This window comes from Podarcis muralis, chromosome 1 (assembly GCF_964188315.1).
Source record: "Podarcis muralis chromosome 1, rPodMur119.hap1.1, whole genome shotgun sequence".
Classification (NCBI taxonomy): domain Eukaryota; kingdom Metazoa; phylum Chordata; class Lepidosauria; order Squamata; family Lacertidae; genus Podarcis; species Podarcis muralis.
Window position 1 is genome coordinate 87,879,038 of NC_135655.1, and position 16,995 is coordinate 87,896,032.

At 41.9% G+C, this 16,995-nt stretch overlaps 1 protein-coding gene across 2 annotated transcripts in view; it reads right to left on the reverse strand.

The window, feature by feature from the left end:
- Positions 1-615: 615 nt before the first annotated feature.
- The window catches only part of GYPC (glycophorin C (Gerbich blood group)), a 34,432-nt gene continuing 18,052 nt past the window's right edge, over positions 616-16,995 (reverse strand). Inside the window, exons 3-4 of one of the 2 annotated variants that reach the window (XM_028742714.2) lie at positions 6,863-6,913; positions 616-3,217 (exon numbers count right to left, since the gene is read on the reverse strand). In XM_028742714.2, the coding sequence (XP_028598547.1) occupies positions 3,021-3,217; positions 6,863-6,913 (248 nt within the window). In that variant the 3' untranslated portion in view covers positions 616-3,020. The remainder of the gene's footprint in view (positions 3,218-6,862; positions 6,914-16,995) is intronic. The other variant, XM_028742722.2, reaches the window with a different exon arrangement.

The following is a 16,995-nucleotide window of genomic DNA, read 5'->3' on the forward strand; positions in this document are numbered from 1 at the left end:
CATTTTCTGTGCACAAAGAAACCTGATGTCAGAACCTCTGACATCAGGTTTCATTGTTCACTGAAAATGAACACTAGAGAAACAACCCATTTGAACAAAAATCCAACCAGACTGCTTTAGGTATACAAATTAGTCCATGCTAATACCTAGACATTCAATTATAATATTCCCCAAAGTTGGAAACATCTGGACTGGACCCTTAGTGCTCGCCTGCACAACTTCATGCATCCTGTTTTGAGTTCAGCAGCTGCAGGATAAGGGAAGAGGTTAAGCAACAGGAGACTTTTCATCTTCCTAAAAATCAATTAGGTGTTTTCTGTTGAGGAGTATTCAGCCCCCGAATGAGTCTGTGTGCCATGCAAATAAAGACAAGTTTACTTTTGTTACAAACAACACAGCACACTGACTCAAGTGACTTAAAGTCAAGTATTCAGCATAAATGTAGTGGCATTCTGCATATAAACCAGGATCTGAGTCCAGTGGAGATAAATGTAGCCATTTGGCTCCAAACACATACCCTCCATCATTTGTCCAATGAAAATAGTGACATCCTGTTTAATACTACTACTCCTAATAAGAAGAAGAGAAAAAGAAAAGAAAGCAATAGAAACTAAGTAATTGTGTATGTGTTTTAATAACTAAAATTGCTAAATAGCAATGGGGGAGGGGGAAGAGCCATTGCACTTTGATTGTTTCTTTGGTTAGAGGAATACTGTCAACAAAACAGGAAAGTAAATAAATATAAAATAAACTGATAAAATAAACTGGTGGGATCAAAAGTTAATTTTCTTTGAGACATAACACCAATTTTGAATCAGATTTGCATATTGGGTAAAATAGTCATAGGCTTAGCTAGCACATTTTGGGCCACCTCTTATTGCCAGGAGCCTCCTTATGGTTGCCAATGGAAAGATGGAAATCTGGAGTGTGGGAAATCTGGATTAAAAGAATATAGGACTGGAACAAGGCTTGTTCCCCTAAGGCAGTGTATGTATGGAATATTCTACTCTATTGTGACCAAATGATGGTTGGTTTCCTGAATGGTGCTTAGTAGCACAATTCAGAAAGCATTTAGGTGATGTGTTTTCAGCTGTATGTGGCATTTGACTGCTTTCTCTCTTCACAGCCATAGCAAGATTGCAGTTCACCATGGTTCCATATGTATGCTCAGTGTGCACTTTGAAGATATTCCAGACCTGTTACAGTTTTATCATTTGGCTCTCTATAATGAATTTGGAACCTTCAAATAAAAACTGCTGTTTTCACTAGCTCATTTATTTCCTTCTCGCTTTCCCCAAGTCTCTTGTAACATGAAGAGTCATTCCATGGTTTACTTTGGCCCAAGGAGGATACTTCCATGTTGGAACTCTCTGCCATGTAAAGCCTACATCATGGCTGAAACATGTAGCCACATGGATTTTTCTGGTCACATGGAGCTTTTTCACATCAGTAATGAACACTCCCATGAAATCTAGTACTGTCATAAGGAATCATTATAGGTTTAGGAGGATCCATGTGGGAAGCCATGCTAAACATTTTCAAGTGAGGCAAGAAGTAGCCTCCAATGGGAGAGTGAGTAGAGATTGATTGATTGATTGATTGATTGATTGACTGACTGATTGAATGATTGAATGATTGAATTGTGGTGGTGGAGAGTTATGGGGGCCCTTAATGACAACCCCAAACCATGGTACCCCTTTACTTTTGGGAGTTAAAGGGCATACCACAAAATGTAAGTAGGGAGTCCCCCATGGCCCCTCTAAAATTTGGCCACCAGAATAAACCATTTCTTTTTCTTTAATAAAAATTGTGGTTGTGGGTTGCAGTCAAGCACATGACAGGTGATCATATGTGGCTTGTAGACTTGGAGTCGTATAGACCCAAGGACATACAGTACTCTCTTAACCTTAGAGCCAGCCTACAAAAACACATAGACCAGGTGTGGGGAAACTTTGGCCCTCCAGATATTGTTGAGCTAGAACTCACATCATCCTTGCTGGGGCATGTGGGAGTTGTAGTTCTGCAACATTTGGAGGGTCCCACCTGGTATAGATTGTAGACTGACTCTAAGCTCTATTTAGGCTGTGGCCATGGTTGCAACTTACCCATTTTGTTCATTTGAACTAGGAAGAATGGCTCAGGACAAAGGACTCACATGTCATAGTGTTTGTCTGTTCAGTTCTCTCTTCTGGGTTATGGCAGAAGTGCTTCAAGAAACGCAGGGAACTAAGCAGGTGGAGCCAGTTTAATACAGGCAAATATAAAATCTCAGAAGAGCAGTGAAAGAGCAGCTCAAGGGCAACTCTTCCTAAATAACAACAACTATAAGTCAACACAGGCGCCAAGCAAACCAATTTACACTCCCACCACAGAGTCTTATTATGACACCACACTAGCTATCTGGAAATAAAATCCTTCATTTTAAAAAATTTACTCAGTGTTTTCTTTGCATTTTCTGTCAGACCCTGGTTGCTGTTGTTTTTTAGTCTTCTCAAAACAAATATACACATATATATTCACACTGGCAAGCTTATGCATGTTAAGAAAAACCAAGTATCTGGATACAATATATGTGTTCAAAGTAGTGCTTGTGCCAAGATCCTCTGTTTTATACATCACAACGTTTGTTGGGTTGCAGCTTAAAATTCACTTTCAGGTGCTGTATCAGTGTGGGATGGATCAACGAACCTATGAGGATGCTTTCAGTTGGTACCTGCTATTTTTTGCCAAATGTCAAGGTTTGACATTTGATGCTATTATCTGTTATCAGTTAATCACTCATCCTGAGTTTTTTTTTTGTTTCTCTTGATCTGATATTGAACTGAGTTGTGCTGTTAAAATCAAATAAACAGCCATGGATCTGGCGTTGCTTCTTCTTGGGGGCAAGCAGCAATATTTCAATTAGTCCCCTTGTTCTCCTCTGTGCAATTGCTGTATCCCGGTGCTTTTTGATGTCTCTGATCGATTCCCTTGGGAAGGAGAGAATGACTAAGTATGACTCAGTGGGGCTGCCTTTGCTCTCAGATGAAATATTCTTTCCGGCTCTCATCCATGGCTTCTTGAAGGGTAGGGTCATTTTTCAAAGCGGCATCTGCGCTTTCGGCAAATTCGGTTCCCTTTGCTTCGTTGGTGTGGTAGGTGCCCTTGTGCCGGTACATGTATCTCAGCATCACTACCAAGAGGCAAATCAAGACAAAAGCCACAGCTGCAATGACACCTATGGGGAGGAAGAAACATTTGAATGTTCCCTTTCATTAATGATTTCAAATAGCTGACGGTTTTTTGTTTTTGTTTTGCATAGATGGATGCTTCTGTTGAAGCCTTCAAAGAGAAAGCATTCATACACAGCAACACATCAGAAAGTGGCTTTGACATTGTGATGATGAAGACTGGATTAAGGAAAAAATATAAGCAATACAAAACAAAAACAAGAAACAACAAGATCACCCCCCATAGTTACATTTTGGTAGACCTGTTGCTGCACCCATGTTGGCAGCTGCTTGAGACTTTCAGATCTTGACAGTGCTTCCATCTCCCATGGTTTTATGTATGTAAGATTTTGAGCCAACCTTGGTGTGGGCCACAGATTTTTTTGTACATTTTGTACATGATTCTATGCTACTTAATTCCTGCTCCATTCCTGCCACAGACTCTCTCCATTGCTCCTAACCAAGCTTAAGTCTGAACCAGGAGTGTGAATAGAGTCAGTTTATATTGGAATTGGCAAAGAATTGAATTCCTCAAGCAATAATTCTAGCATGGTCTCCTCCTCTCCTCTCATTTCATTTTCTACAGTCCACCCAACCAGTCTGAACCAGGACTTCAGTTTTACTCATTGTTTGTTCTGCAGATCTGGGTCTGAGCTTCGACAGTTAGTCTTTCAAGCTTGGCTTACCATGAACATTTGTCTCTGAACCTATCAGCATACCTGGGATCCTGAAGCAACCCCACAGTGGTTACGGTATAGGTATGGGAAATCACTTTACCTGTGCAAAGCACACTCAAGTCTGAAGCATTAAGAAACCCTCAGAGCTTTTGCTGCCTGATTCCAGGAATCAAAGTTACTGCTATGAAAAAGAAAATTGCCCCTGTAAAGATGTTGCCTCTGGTATAATAATGCGACTCCAATAGGGAATTCATCAATTTTTAAGGCCCGTGATGGACTCTCAAAGCACAATAGGCTATAATGCTCTTTAGATGTTGTACAGTATTAATAAGCCTCAGGGACTCAGCACAATTCAATTTTCCTCCTAGTAACTTGTAGGAAGCTGAAATTAAAGTTACAGGAGATGGAACCTAAGGGAAATACAGCAGAACTTCACTAATTTCCACTAATGACGGGGAATCCACCTGGTGAATTACTGAAATTAGCAAGTACAGCAAGGAAGTGAGCAAACACAATAGAAATAAAGAAGGCCCAAATAATACATCTTAACATTTAAGAAGCTTCTTTGGGGAGAAATAGTAATTCAAGCGAACAACTTGAATTAGTACGACAATGTGCTAATGGGACTGTAGCAAAATTGCTGTAACAAGTTTCTGTCATGGTAGCTCTCATCAGTGGAAAAGCCTAGAGAGGGAATGCTCTTCTTAACACCAGTTGATAATCTAAGATGGTTTTGTATGTGCACAGATAAACTTTCAGAGAGACAGTGAAGTTCCGTGAGCGGGGAGAAAAAGAGGAGGCCTCACACAGCAAAGTTTTGGGACAGTATCATCTGGAATCCCATGACTTCAGATGCCCTGGGCTCTCGCAGATTTTAAAATGAGAGGTGGGAATGTGAGGATACCCACAAGGCAGAGCAGCCCCATGTGAGGCTGCTGTCTATAGTCTATATAGTAATCAAACTATGGTACAACCAACAGGGATTGCATTCAGCTCCAGTGAGGAACCTTCTGCACATCCACATTTCTTAAGAGGCAATGGGTGATTTATGAGAGGCCACTCTGAGCTCTGCCCCACACCCTCCTCAATCAGATTAGGGGAATCTCCAGAGCAGAATTAGGGAGTGCATAGAGGAGGAAAGTGGTAGGAAGTCCCATTGTGCAGGTGGGAATCCTTGCGCTGATGGGATGCACTAGATACAAACCTTTGAGAAGCATTAAAGCACTCCCTTCATACTGGTCTGAATAGCTAGTGGGTCAAACTGTGTTTCCTGAATCAAGTTTTTGACTTGTTTAATCTCAGTTATTGCTTTTCACCTCTTCATTTGTCTTGCCTGCAAAATCATTAATATTATTATTTCTTGTTGTTTAGTCATTTAGTCGTGTCCGAATCTTCATGACCCCATGGACCAGAGCATGCCAGGCATTCCTGTCTTCCACAATATTATTATTATTGCCTGCTAAATCATTAATATTATTCTTATTAATAATAATAATAAAATCGGAATTAGAGTAAAAAAGGTAAAGGTACCCCTGCCCATACGGGCCAGTCTTGACAGACTCTAGGGTTGTGCGCCCATCTCACTCAAGAGGCCGGGGGCCAGCGCTGTCTGGAGACACTTCCGGGTCACGTGGCCAGCGTGACATCGCTGCTCTGGCAAGCCAGAGCCGCACACGGAAACGCCGTTTACCTTCCCGCTAGTAAGCGGTCCCTATTTATCTACTTGCACCTGGGAGTGCTTTCGAACTGCTAGGTTGGCAGGCGCTGGGACCGAACAACGGAAGCGCACCCCACCGCGGGGATTCAAACCGCCGACCTTTCGATCGGCAAGCCCTAGGCGCTGAGGCTTTTACCCACAGCGCCACCCGCGTCCCTTATTCTTATTCTTATTAATAATAATAATAAAATCGGAATTAGAGTAGACCCACTTAAATAAATTTATTTGAATTAGTCATGTCAGTTGATGGATCTGAGTAGGGTTTATTTGGATACAACCCCTACTTTTCATCTTCTATACCCTCATTTTACAGGGTTTATCTGTTTAATCCTTTGTGTGGGGGGGATCAAAGTGCTCAATTTAGCACTAAGGGGATTGTTCCATCAGTGCAAGGATTTCTGCCTGCCCAACTGAACAATCTTCCATTTCTTCCCCCCTGCACTGTTCTGAGGGTTCTCCTGACCTGCCAAAGTGGATTTAGAGAAGGCAAGAGGGGTGCATAAGGCGGGGGAGGGGGAAAGCCCTATTGCACTAACAGAAAGAGCTGGTTGAATCCTACTATTATCTGTGTATGGTTTTCTCTAGACTTTAGCACTCTAACTGGGACTGTGCAGTCCAGACCTCCTTTCTCTCTGTGATGCTGCATTTAAAATAATAATAATAATAATTTATGAAATGATATTAAATACCTCCTGATGTAAACATACAATGGCTTTACTTCCTGTCTCTCCCCCCCCCCCCTCACAACTAGGAAGCCTTCCAGGTATATATGCCTGTTACACCCCTGGGCTGCTTACCCCATCCATGCAAGCACCAAACATATTTTCTGCCAATTCTCTCTGCACTTCCAGTGCCATGCTCCAACCTGCTTTCAGCAGGTCTGTGGTAGTTTCAGCGAGATTTTAGAAATCTGGAGCCTTGCCTTTTTGTATAAATGTCTTACATACAGAGAGTGCACATTTTGTTGTACCCTCCCCATAATATTCCACCCTCCCCAAGGAAGCCGTCATTGCATGTGCTAGAAAGTCTGTTGTATAGCAGCTTTATGGATGTCTTTTCAGGTTTGGCCTGAATGGTTTATCACATTTTCACAGACTATTAACAGAGACATATTGCATCACACCATTGATTTTTCAACAGAAAAGCTGAGTAGGTGTATATTATAATACTTATTTTTTCTGGGCATAGGCAGAGAGTCCCGTTTTGTTTCTTCTGTTCTGTGAAATACAGCCTTTGTTCAAGCAAGATTGTGTTCTTACCTCCGATGACTGCAATATCAGCTGCAGTCGGAGAGCTTCCAATATTTGCAGCTAGAAATAGAATATACAAAATCTAATTAGACAGGAGATCTCGGGTGATAAATAACCACAGCTACTGCACTGAATGGAGCAGCATTCTGTTTTTGGTTTTTTTTTAAGCATTCCATTAGTTTTCTTCCCATGAAACCAAGAATGTGAAGGATCTGGACTGCAAAGGGCAGAAATTAGAATCCTCAAATCATCAAATTGTAGCATTGGAAAGGGACCTTGAGGTTCATCTGGTCCAACCTTTTGCAATTCAGGAATCTCAACTAAATCAAAAAGAAGAAGCCTAATTCAAGCACTGAGGATGCCCCATGCTATACACACTAAGGATGAGAAACCTGAGACCCACCAGATGCTGTTGCACTACGACTCCCATCACTGCTGACTCCAACATCAGAGGGCCAAAGGTTCTCCATCCCTGCTGTACACACTGAAAATATATCACTAGCACACTTGTGTAGTGGCTCTGCAGCCCAAGGAAACATCTACAAAATGTTACAAATATTTTCTGTCAATGTTTCTGGGTAAATTCAAAAAGCATAAGCATTTCCTCCTTCATTTCCCCCCTCACAAGCACAAAATCCATGAAAGAAACGCGTATGTTCTAAGTCGAATGGTAGAAGATGTGTCAATGACACCTTGATCATGTTTGGGACTTAGACTGATGGATTATGCATGATCCTGGTTTGTCTTTCACTTTGTGTACTTGACATATTCTACATTGTTTGGAGTCTTGCCTGTGAGACCTTAGATTCTAGAGGCTTGGAGCCTAACCTGTAGGAGTAAGAGAAAACCCTATTCCATGTCCCCACCTAGTAGTGGGCAAGAATGGTTTCCCCTGCAGAGCTCAAAAGTTGGGGAAGCTGGTTTAGTAAGTTGTGTTCCTTCATGCATCGGTTTTAGGACTTTATAAGCTGCCATCAATGTTATGTATGTATAATGTTGTTGTAGTAGTAGTAGTAGTATCCATCTTTAGTTTGGAATTTTTCTCTTGAGTTATAAAAAGAACATAAATAATGAAGTGATCTTTCAAAAAAATCACACAGTAGGAGACTGCTTTTGGGTCACCATTTTGTCTTTCTTCCAGTTTAAAATTGGAGAGGAATCTCATCTGCCCTTTCTGATGAATGTGGTTCTACTGTGAGTAATTTCTCTCCCTTGGCTTACAAGTGTTGTAATGGGCCCAAGACTTATTCAACTGGCAAATCTGTCCCTGGCCTGTACCATTTCATACCACAGGTGGGGACTCACACGCCTGCATGTTTCTTCATAAAACTCATTGAAAATGGGAAAATAAGGCTTGACTAGGACATTTATTTCTATTTTCTATGTGCAGAGTTGTTGTTTTAAGAGAATCATTCAGTAGTGTGAATGCCCCACCCCATAGTTTCAACTCATACAGCCCATCCACAGTTGTACCATTTCAGTAAGAGCAAAAGTCTGTCTCAAAAATGAAGGCTGGGTGTTTACTACAATTGACTGCTGCGGAAGCAACAACAAAGATGGATAACTAGGTCATTTGTCATAAACAGGTGCAGTTTTTGTGAAGTGGCACTTGCTTACCACAGGGCTGAATTTGGCTTCTGGAACTCCAATTACATTCTCTACTGGATTATAACAATGCCAGAATTAGATAAAACCCAACATTGGGGTGTGTGTGTGTGTGTGTGTGTGTGTGTGTGTGTGTGTGTTTAAAAAAAGAATCTAAGAAAAGGAATTGGTTTGAGAGAGTTATGAGAGGTTGAAAAAGGTAGGCATGAAATCTCAAATTTAATTATAGCCCTCACTTTAAATAAAAAACAACAACAGACTAATAAAAGGCAGGAAAAAGGGGGGTGGAAGCATTTTGCAGGAAGAAAGGAAACTTCAGACAACTCCCTTTTTCTTTCCCATTATCTTACAAGATACTTAATGCATCAGCAAACTGAGAGGCTCTTATTTCCCTAGTTCTGCTACCCTGCCTTTTTCTCTTTCTATCTGCTGTAATGGCTATAATCTTGCATTGAAGTTGTATATAAATAAACGGGACCAGAGTGCATAGGTCGGAGACTGCAGCTACCACAGCTACACACAAATAGCACAACTCTAATTTAAACACCTTGAACCAAGCACAGTAAGCTTTCGTAGAGCAATTCCAGACTGTTGCTGATTTTGGGTGGGATTCAATCACATACTGGCACATTCAGGTTGTGTAATTAATGTTGATTGGGAGGTCTTTTCCAACAAACTCACTTCCCCACAAAGATCAGACCTTTTAGAATAAGAAATGTGACAGGGCAATGCACCTGCACTTGCTTTGATGCAACCCCATACAGTGGTACCTCAGGTTAAGAACTTAATTCACTCCGGAGGTCCATTCTTAACTTGATACTGTTCTTAACATGAGGTACCACTTTAGCTAATGGGGCCTCCCGCTGCCGCGCAATTTCTGTTCTCATCCTGAAGCAAAGTTCTTAACCTGAAGTACTCTTTCTGGGTTAGCAGAGTCTGTAACCTAAAGCACCTGTAACCCGAGGTACCCCTGTATAGAGTTCATACAAAAAAATTGAATGAATGCTCCTCAACAGCCATTTTTTAATCTCCCTACAAACCAACCTGAATGAATGTTCGTTCCACAAGCTGTCTGAAAGTACACCATGGTTTTATTACTGTTGCCAGAGATGGGTTGAATTTTATTTTATTTCTTTTTTTGTGAGGGGAAAGCCTGGAGGAGGGAGCTTTTGCAAGACACTCTCAATGCCCCTTCCTTCAGTGAGTTCATGCTTTTGTTACTGTTGTTGCCAGCCGTTTTCTTCCCACACAGAGCCAATGAGCAAGAATGCAGCGGCAGTTATTCCTCCTCCTTTTCACTTCCATTTATGTTTACTTGCTCATCCTTGCTTGCCCAGAGGGAGAGTCAAGTGAACGAGCTACCCTGAAATGGGGAAGAGGAGGAGCAGGTCCAAGGGGGCTCTTGTCAGTGGGCTGCCTCCTGGGATATGGGCTCTCAGCAGGTGCATGACCATGATGCTGGCCAGGTTTTCATTCTTCCCATGCGAAAGTGATGGGTTTTGTTGGGAAAACCATCCTCCCACTTTGCAACTCAGCACCTATTTTCAGGTGTGTGTGGATTATTACTATGTAAAATGGTGGCCACTCTTGATGCCTGAGCAGCCTCTGGACTGCAACAGGTTGGAAGGAGGCGTTTAACTCTCTATCGCCATGTCACAGTCCTAACAACAACAACAACAAAACCTCTACTATTTCCATTTCAAGGAAATCTCTCACTGGTGCCCTTGAAATGCAAATAGCAAGTTCAAGAGAGACAATTTTGTTTGCAGTGGGAGAATGAGTGAGATTTCCCCTCTCCACCATCCCAAGACTCCTAACTACATAACAAAAAGGGAGGCACATTAATTGTGTTCCTCCTACTACCACTGTCTAGTTTGGCCCACAGATTACACTGGGCACATGGAAGGGAACCGCTTTGTCCTGTGTGAGGAATTGGTAGTTCTCAGCAATGTGACCCAACCCCTAAGAAGCTCCAGTTCTAAATCTTAAAAGCTTGTGCCCGCTTTGCAATAAGATCTGCCAGTGCAGACTACACTGCAGAAGAAAAGGGGTTGGAGGAGAAAACAGGACAGGGATCACATTCTGTATTTCTGGCTATAAAATTATAAACCACACAGCTTCTGCAATTGTGTCCATCCTCCCTGCTTTTAGTGTGTATGTTTTTTTCCTCTTGCCAACACATGTCATTCATTGATTTGCCATATAGATTTAAATCTCAGGCTAGAGGCCAAGGAGTGCAAGAAAAGATTGCTAAAGGTCACTTGACTTGTTACATTTTGGGTGCTCACTGAAAAATAAAATGTGTGACAAATGCATGCATCATGCAGGTACAGTTATTTGGAACACAGGAAGCTGCCTTCAACCGAGTCAGACCATTGTCCCAACTAGCTCAGTATTGTCTATGTTGACTGGCAACAGTTCTCCAAGATTTCAGGCAGGGGTCTCTTCCAGGCCCAGGAGTGTAGCCAGGATTTTTGTTAGTGGGGGGGGGGGGAGAACTGAACTATCTGTGACGCAATTGGTCAGTTAGCTAAGTATTTTTATTTATTCACTTGATCTGGGTGTGGGTGTGTGCAGATGCCACCCTCTGCTGCCCTCTGGCTGTGCCCATGTCCAGACTTACCTAGGGATACCAGGCATTGGGACCTTTTGGATGAGATATGCCCTTCTCCATATTGGGGAGTCATGATTGACTGCAAGTTTATATTTAAAGTACATTTGGAGCCAAGCCCAGAATCGCCCCAACATAGTGTGTGAAGTCATCTAGGGTAGACTTTCCCCAGCCTGATCCTCTCCCATAATTTCTAACCATTGGCCATGCTTGCTGGGGTTGATGGGAGCTGGGGAAGGCTGGCCTAAGGGTGCATGAATCAAGAGAGAGAGAGCTTGCAAAATCCATTTTCTAATAAAAGGATTCTGTTCAAACTGCATATTGAACAGTTAAAGCGTTACCCATTATCTAGTTGAATACTTGCTGCCAACTCTGGTGCCCCACTGGAGTTGGCATCCACTTTTCTGAAGGGGTCATCAGAGCAAATTCATCAATCTGACACTCTCTCCGCTGAAAAACCCATCACCGCCTTCTACGAGATGGTGAAACTCATCAACGCCGCTCTTTGAAAATTAAGGAACAGTTTCTCATCTGTCAATCTGGACAGGAGATAGAATAATTTGGCCTCCATTTATATGCTAAATTATTACAAGGATAATAATGGTGGGTTGGGGAGGGGAAATATAACAACCACACTGATTGTTTAGGTGACTGTAAATGGATCGTCTTCAAAAGGCGAGGTTAGATAAAAATGCAGATAAACACACAGATTGCTTCAAAATCAAAACACTTAAGGCCCGGTGTTCATCCTTCTAGAACTAATGGCCATTCAGAGTGAACGGGATTCTGCCTCGAATTGCATTCAGATGCAAATATTTAATTGCCTCGGTAGCAAATAAAATTATAGGCCCCAGGTATTTGCTGGATGTTTTTCCACAGAAACAACATAGTTAAACTGTGGAGTATTTGATTAATTAAATTCATTATGTTAATGCACTCCATATAATCTGAGCAGCCCACCTTTGGCTTGAAAAATACAGCAGAACTGCCGGCGTTGATTCCTGCTGCCTAAGACTGCTGCTGTCACTTCCATTAGGGGCTTACAGTTTTCTTAACGCTTCCTTAAAAATAAGAATCAAAGAAAGGCAGTAGTCCTGTGAGCCTTAGCAGTGTTATCCGTGTGGTACCATTGCTTATTGATCAGTGCAGGGCGATGGGTATACAGCTCCCAGAGGATAGACGCTCCTTTGTTTAGATGTTCCAAAGGCAGTGAACAAAGATCACATATTGTGGTCAGGAAAACAACAGCAGTTTTTTGTTTTAAAGGCAACCCAGATGAAATCCAGTCACTCTTAAATATCTTTGTTTCTTTTTTGTGGCCTTCAGATAGTGATGCCATGAACCCAATAAATAGGGCTGATTGTACTCTGACATGTTCTACCCAGTTTGAAATTCTGTGCTGAAAGCCAAAGTATACAATGTGTAGCTTCCTTTCCCTTCTTCTTCTTCTTCTTTTACTTTTATTAATTACAAGTCCAGGTTTTGTGGGGAGCAGAGGATAATTGTTACCAGGAATTTAGCATTTGGAGAAGGGGAGAAAGTTATCTCTTCACTCTCCAGCATGACTGGAACATAAATTGCCCTCCTATGCATGGCTAGTAGTGAAGACCCCCAAAACCACCACCCCAAATAAATACACAATAGACACAGAATTTTAGTTTAAGGTTTTTTGCAATAATTTTGGCCACAACTTTATTAAATTGCAGCTTGTGAGTGGTTGCCTAGGCATTGGTTCCCGACTACCTGACCCTGCACAGTGGCAGGAACAGGACTGACAACTGGACTCCACCAGAGGTCAGTAAGGGAAAACATGCTGGGGGAGCACGGAGTTGAGTGCAGGCTCTAGTTCACCCTATATGTTCCCAGGGACTCTGGTGTGGCCCTAACCCCTGAAAGGGGATCGGAGAAAAGCAATGAGAGTCCCTGGATTCCTTTAACGGAATTCCCTAGCAGCAGCAATGGAGGGGCAGGCACAACCAACCACTTCCCCTCCGCAAAACATTGAACCAATGCCTAACCACCAACCTTACCTAGTTGTGACAATTTGTTTCACGGTAGGCAAAAACCAAATGGCAACAGCCAATCAGCCAAATGGCAAAATTCCTACCAGGCCCCTGCTCCAAGACAGACGACCCCTAGACAGGCATAGCAAGGCCAAAAGGACAGCCCTAAATATAGGGAAGGAGGGCGGGTGATCGGATGCACGTCGCAAGAAAAAGAAAGCTCCCAGTGATCTGCAGCAGCCCTTGGCAGCCAATAGACAACCAAACAGGACAAATTTCAGCCCCAGCAACTGAGGGGAAACCAACGGGGTGTTGTGGCTATCCAAATGGTCCTGCCCCACAACAGGGAGGCAGTTTAGGTGATCTCACTGCAACACGTGCTCTCCATGATGGAGGACACGATAAAATAAACAAATTATACCCCCTACCCAGGTATTGGTACTCTGTAGGAGGGGGCAATTTTAGTTTGGAGATGGGGGAGACAAACCACACCTCCCTGCAACCTGCATTTCTCAAAAGGATCATACATATACAGTGGTACCTCGGGTTACATATGCTTCAGGTTACATACACTTCAGGTTACAGACTCCGCTAACCCAGAAATATTACCTCGGGTTAAGAACTTTGCTTCAGGATGAGAACAGAAATCGTGCTCCAGCGGCATGGCAGCACTGGGAGACCCCATTGGCTAAAGTGTTGCTTCAGGTTAAGAACAGTTTCAGGTTAAGAACGGACCTCCGGAACGAATTAAGTACTTAACCCAAGGTACCACTGTACACACACCATGCACACCTGTAATTTATAAAAGCAAAAGGGTGGGAACATAGCTACATACTGCACATTGATGCACCTGTAGTTTGCCTTAGATAACCAAAATCCACAATTTAGAACACATTATGCAAATATACACCAAGCTGCTGCATTTGAATGATGCCCTGTGAGGAGCGCACTATTTGGGATTTTGCAAAACCTAACAACGATTTGGCAAGAACTGGGGTAGTAAAAGTGTTTTGGTTTTTTTTTTTAAGAAAAGGAGAACTAGAATGAATTAAATGAGAAGTGGTTAGGGGACAGATGAGAAGATTACTTTTTTTATCAGGTACAGGAAAAAAGCTTCAGGGCTCTCAGGTGCCTTGCCAAAGTTTTCCTTTTTCTTGTGAGTTTCCAGCCACCACTACTGGTGCATTTCCATGGTATTCCTTCTTAAGGTTTGCCTGATCTGCCCTGATATCATAGTGGAACCTTGTAGGCAGAGATGTCATTGTCCCTCACGATAGCAGATGGCATGGTAGGATGCCACCATTTACCTGGCCTCTGGCTGGTTGTATTGCTTACAAGGAGGTAAGCATTCTTTATTCCCCAAATCTCCTGAAACAATGCTCCCATGAGATACTTTAGAGAAAACAAAATGGCGGACACTGGAAGCATCTGCCTATGTCACACACATCTCTAAAGATAGAAGATAAGATTACAGTGGTACGTTGGTTTACAACGATAATCCGTTCCGGAGGTCCGTTTGTAAACCAAAACAGGTTGTAACCCAAGGTGCACTTTCACCAATGGGGCCTCCCAAATCTTTTTGTTCGTAATCCCTCAAAAAATGGGTTGTAATCCAAAAAAAGGTTGCAAACCGAGACATGCACTTCCAGGTTTGATGTGTTTGTAATCCAAAATGTATGCAAACCAAGATGTATGCAAACCAAGGTACCACTGTATAGCTCAAAGTGGATAATGGAAGAACATACAGAATTTTGCAGGTTATAGGTGGCTGGTAAAAAAATAATAATATTGAAGAGAAATTCTTTAAAATTCCACACAGGGTCTCCCTCATCCTAACCTGTCAGAGAAAAGACTTCAAAGTATTCTGCCATCCAGAAATCTTTAAATATAATACATGTTCATTTTAGGGTTATCAACAAAGTATTATTTTCTGACATTATGTGTCATTTGATAAATTTATTTATTTAGTTATTTACGAGGCAAATACTGTGCTTTCTGAGAAAATTCTGCACAAAGCAGGCTACGTTGTTTTCAAAATACAAACCCATTATATTAAACTTTTTAAAACACACAATCAGCAACAATAAACAAGAAGATTGAGATCACCATCATAAAAATGATAAGCCATGTAAAGCAATATTATTATTATTAATAATAAATATGGAATAAGATAATCCTCATCATGCCAGCAAAATGCCTGCTGTTGAACTGGATGCAGGGGAAAGCTATGAATAGCAGTAGCTTTGGAAGATGCTGATAACAGACGTTAAGATTATATAATAGACAGATATGAAAATTTGTTTGCGAAATCCTGTTTTTAGACATGCACATGAAATAACTGCTTGTGTCAAAGTCAATATTGTGTTTATCAAGTGGATCTAGTAAAAAGCCATTTTTCTGGTGGGTAAAACAGCCACCGCAAAATGATGCTATGCACAAGCTACCATGTGATTTGAGACCTCAACATACATAGGAAGCTACATTAAACCAAGTCAGGCCATTGGCCTATCTAACTCAGTGCTGTCTACATTGAATGACAGCAGTTCCTCAGGATCTCAGACAAGAGTCTTCTCTAACTCTACCTGCAGATTCTGAGAATTGAATCTTCTGTATGCAAGGCAGTTTCTCTGCCGCTGAGCTATGGCCTTCCCCATCAGCTACTGCCCCTACCTTGTACCTGGTGTTTGATTTGCATTTTCTCCCTTACTGCCATTCTGCCTCTGCCATATGATGTGCCACTTATGAACCATGAGCACAAACTGTCATTTTGCACATCCACTACAGTTCATGCCAGAGTTAGTGGCACGCAAAACCACGGCTCATTGTGAATGGGTCAGCAACATCTGCCAGTCAACCGTGTTGCAAATACAGCTGCAAATACAACATATTAAGTGTTTTAAGTGCATTTTACAAATGTGACACTAAATGGCACTGGTGAGCTAATGGCAAATTTCATATATACTTTACTACATTTATTATAAAGGCATTTTCACAGTGTGTTTTTTTTAAAAAATATATAACTGTGTAGATTCAGCCTGGGTCTGGGCAGAAGAAGCTTTGTGCTATCTGTGGTACTTGCTCTTTGGTACAAACTGTTTGGTCCTGGGGAAATCCTCCTCATATTTCTAGATTTACTACTCAGGAGGGTGCACAGAGATGTTGCTGAAACCATCATCTTGTTTTGCGGAAGGGTGATTCATTCTTTGGAAAGAAGAGCCAGCAATCCTGTGGGGAATTTTATAACCCCTGTGAAGTGCAGCACCACACAGGAAGTGTTTTATCTTTCTCCAGCTTCACTGTCCTTTGAAGTTAACCTTAGTTTTGCCCCATTACTCTGAGAAGAGCAAAGTTCCATGGGTGCATTGCACATTCAGTTTGGATTTCCTTTGGAAAGAGGTCACTAGAGGCTTATTGGAGTTTTGTACCATTTATATTTTCAGATAGACAAGTCAAGCTTAGGTGGAGACACACAGTTTAAGCAGTCAAGCAGCCAACTGAAACCTGGTGCTCCTACATCAAATCTCCAAGGAGATATCTGGCACCCTAAGATGTTTGCAGAGCCCAAATTTCTCTCTCTCTCTCTCTCTCTCTCTCTCTCTCTCAAAATTTTAGAGCTCCTTTATCACTGACAAGTCTTGTGGGGGAAATGAATCTCTTTTAGCTTTTTCTATACCAAAAACATTTTAAAAGTGCTTGGCCTTTGGGCCTATTTGTCTGCAAATCTCATGGAGATCTCTCATCTCTATGATTTTCAGACTAATTGCACACAAAAGACATGGGGATATTTACGTGATTCCTTTTGTTGTTACCCATTTCAGTCCTTGTGGCAGAACTACTACAGTGATCCTTCTGAAATTTGACAGGATTCATGCTCTCTGAAGTGGTGATTCAGCCTGCAAATTCTATCCAATTCTGCCCCTAAA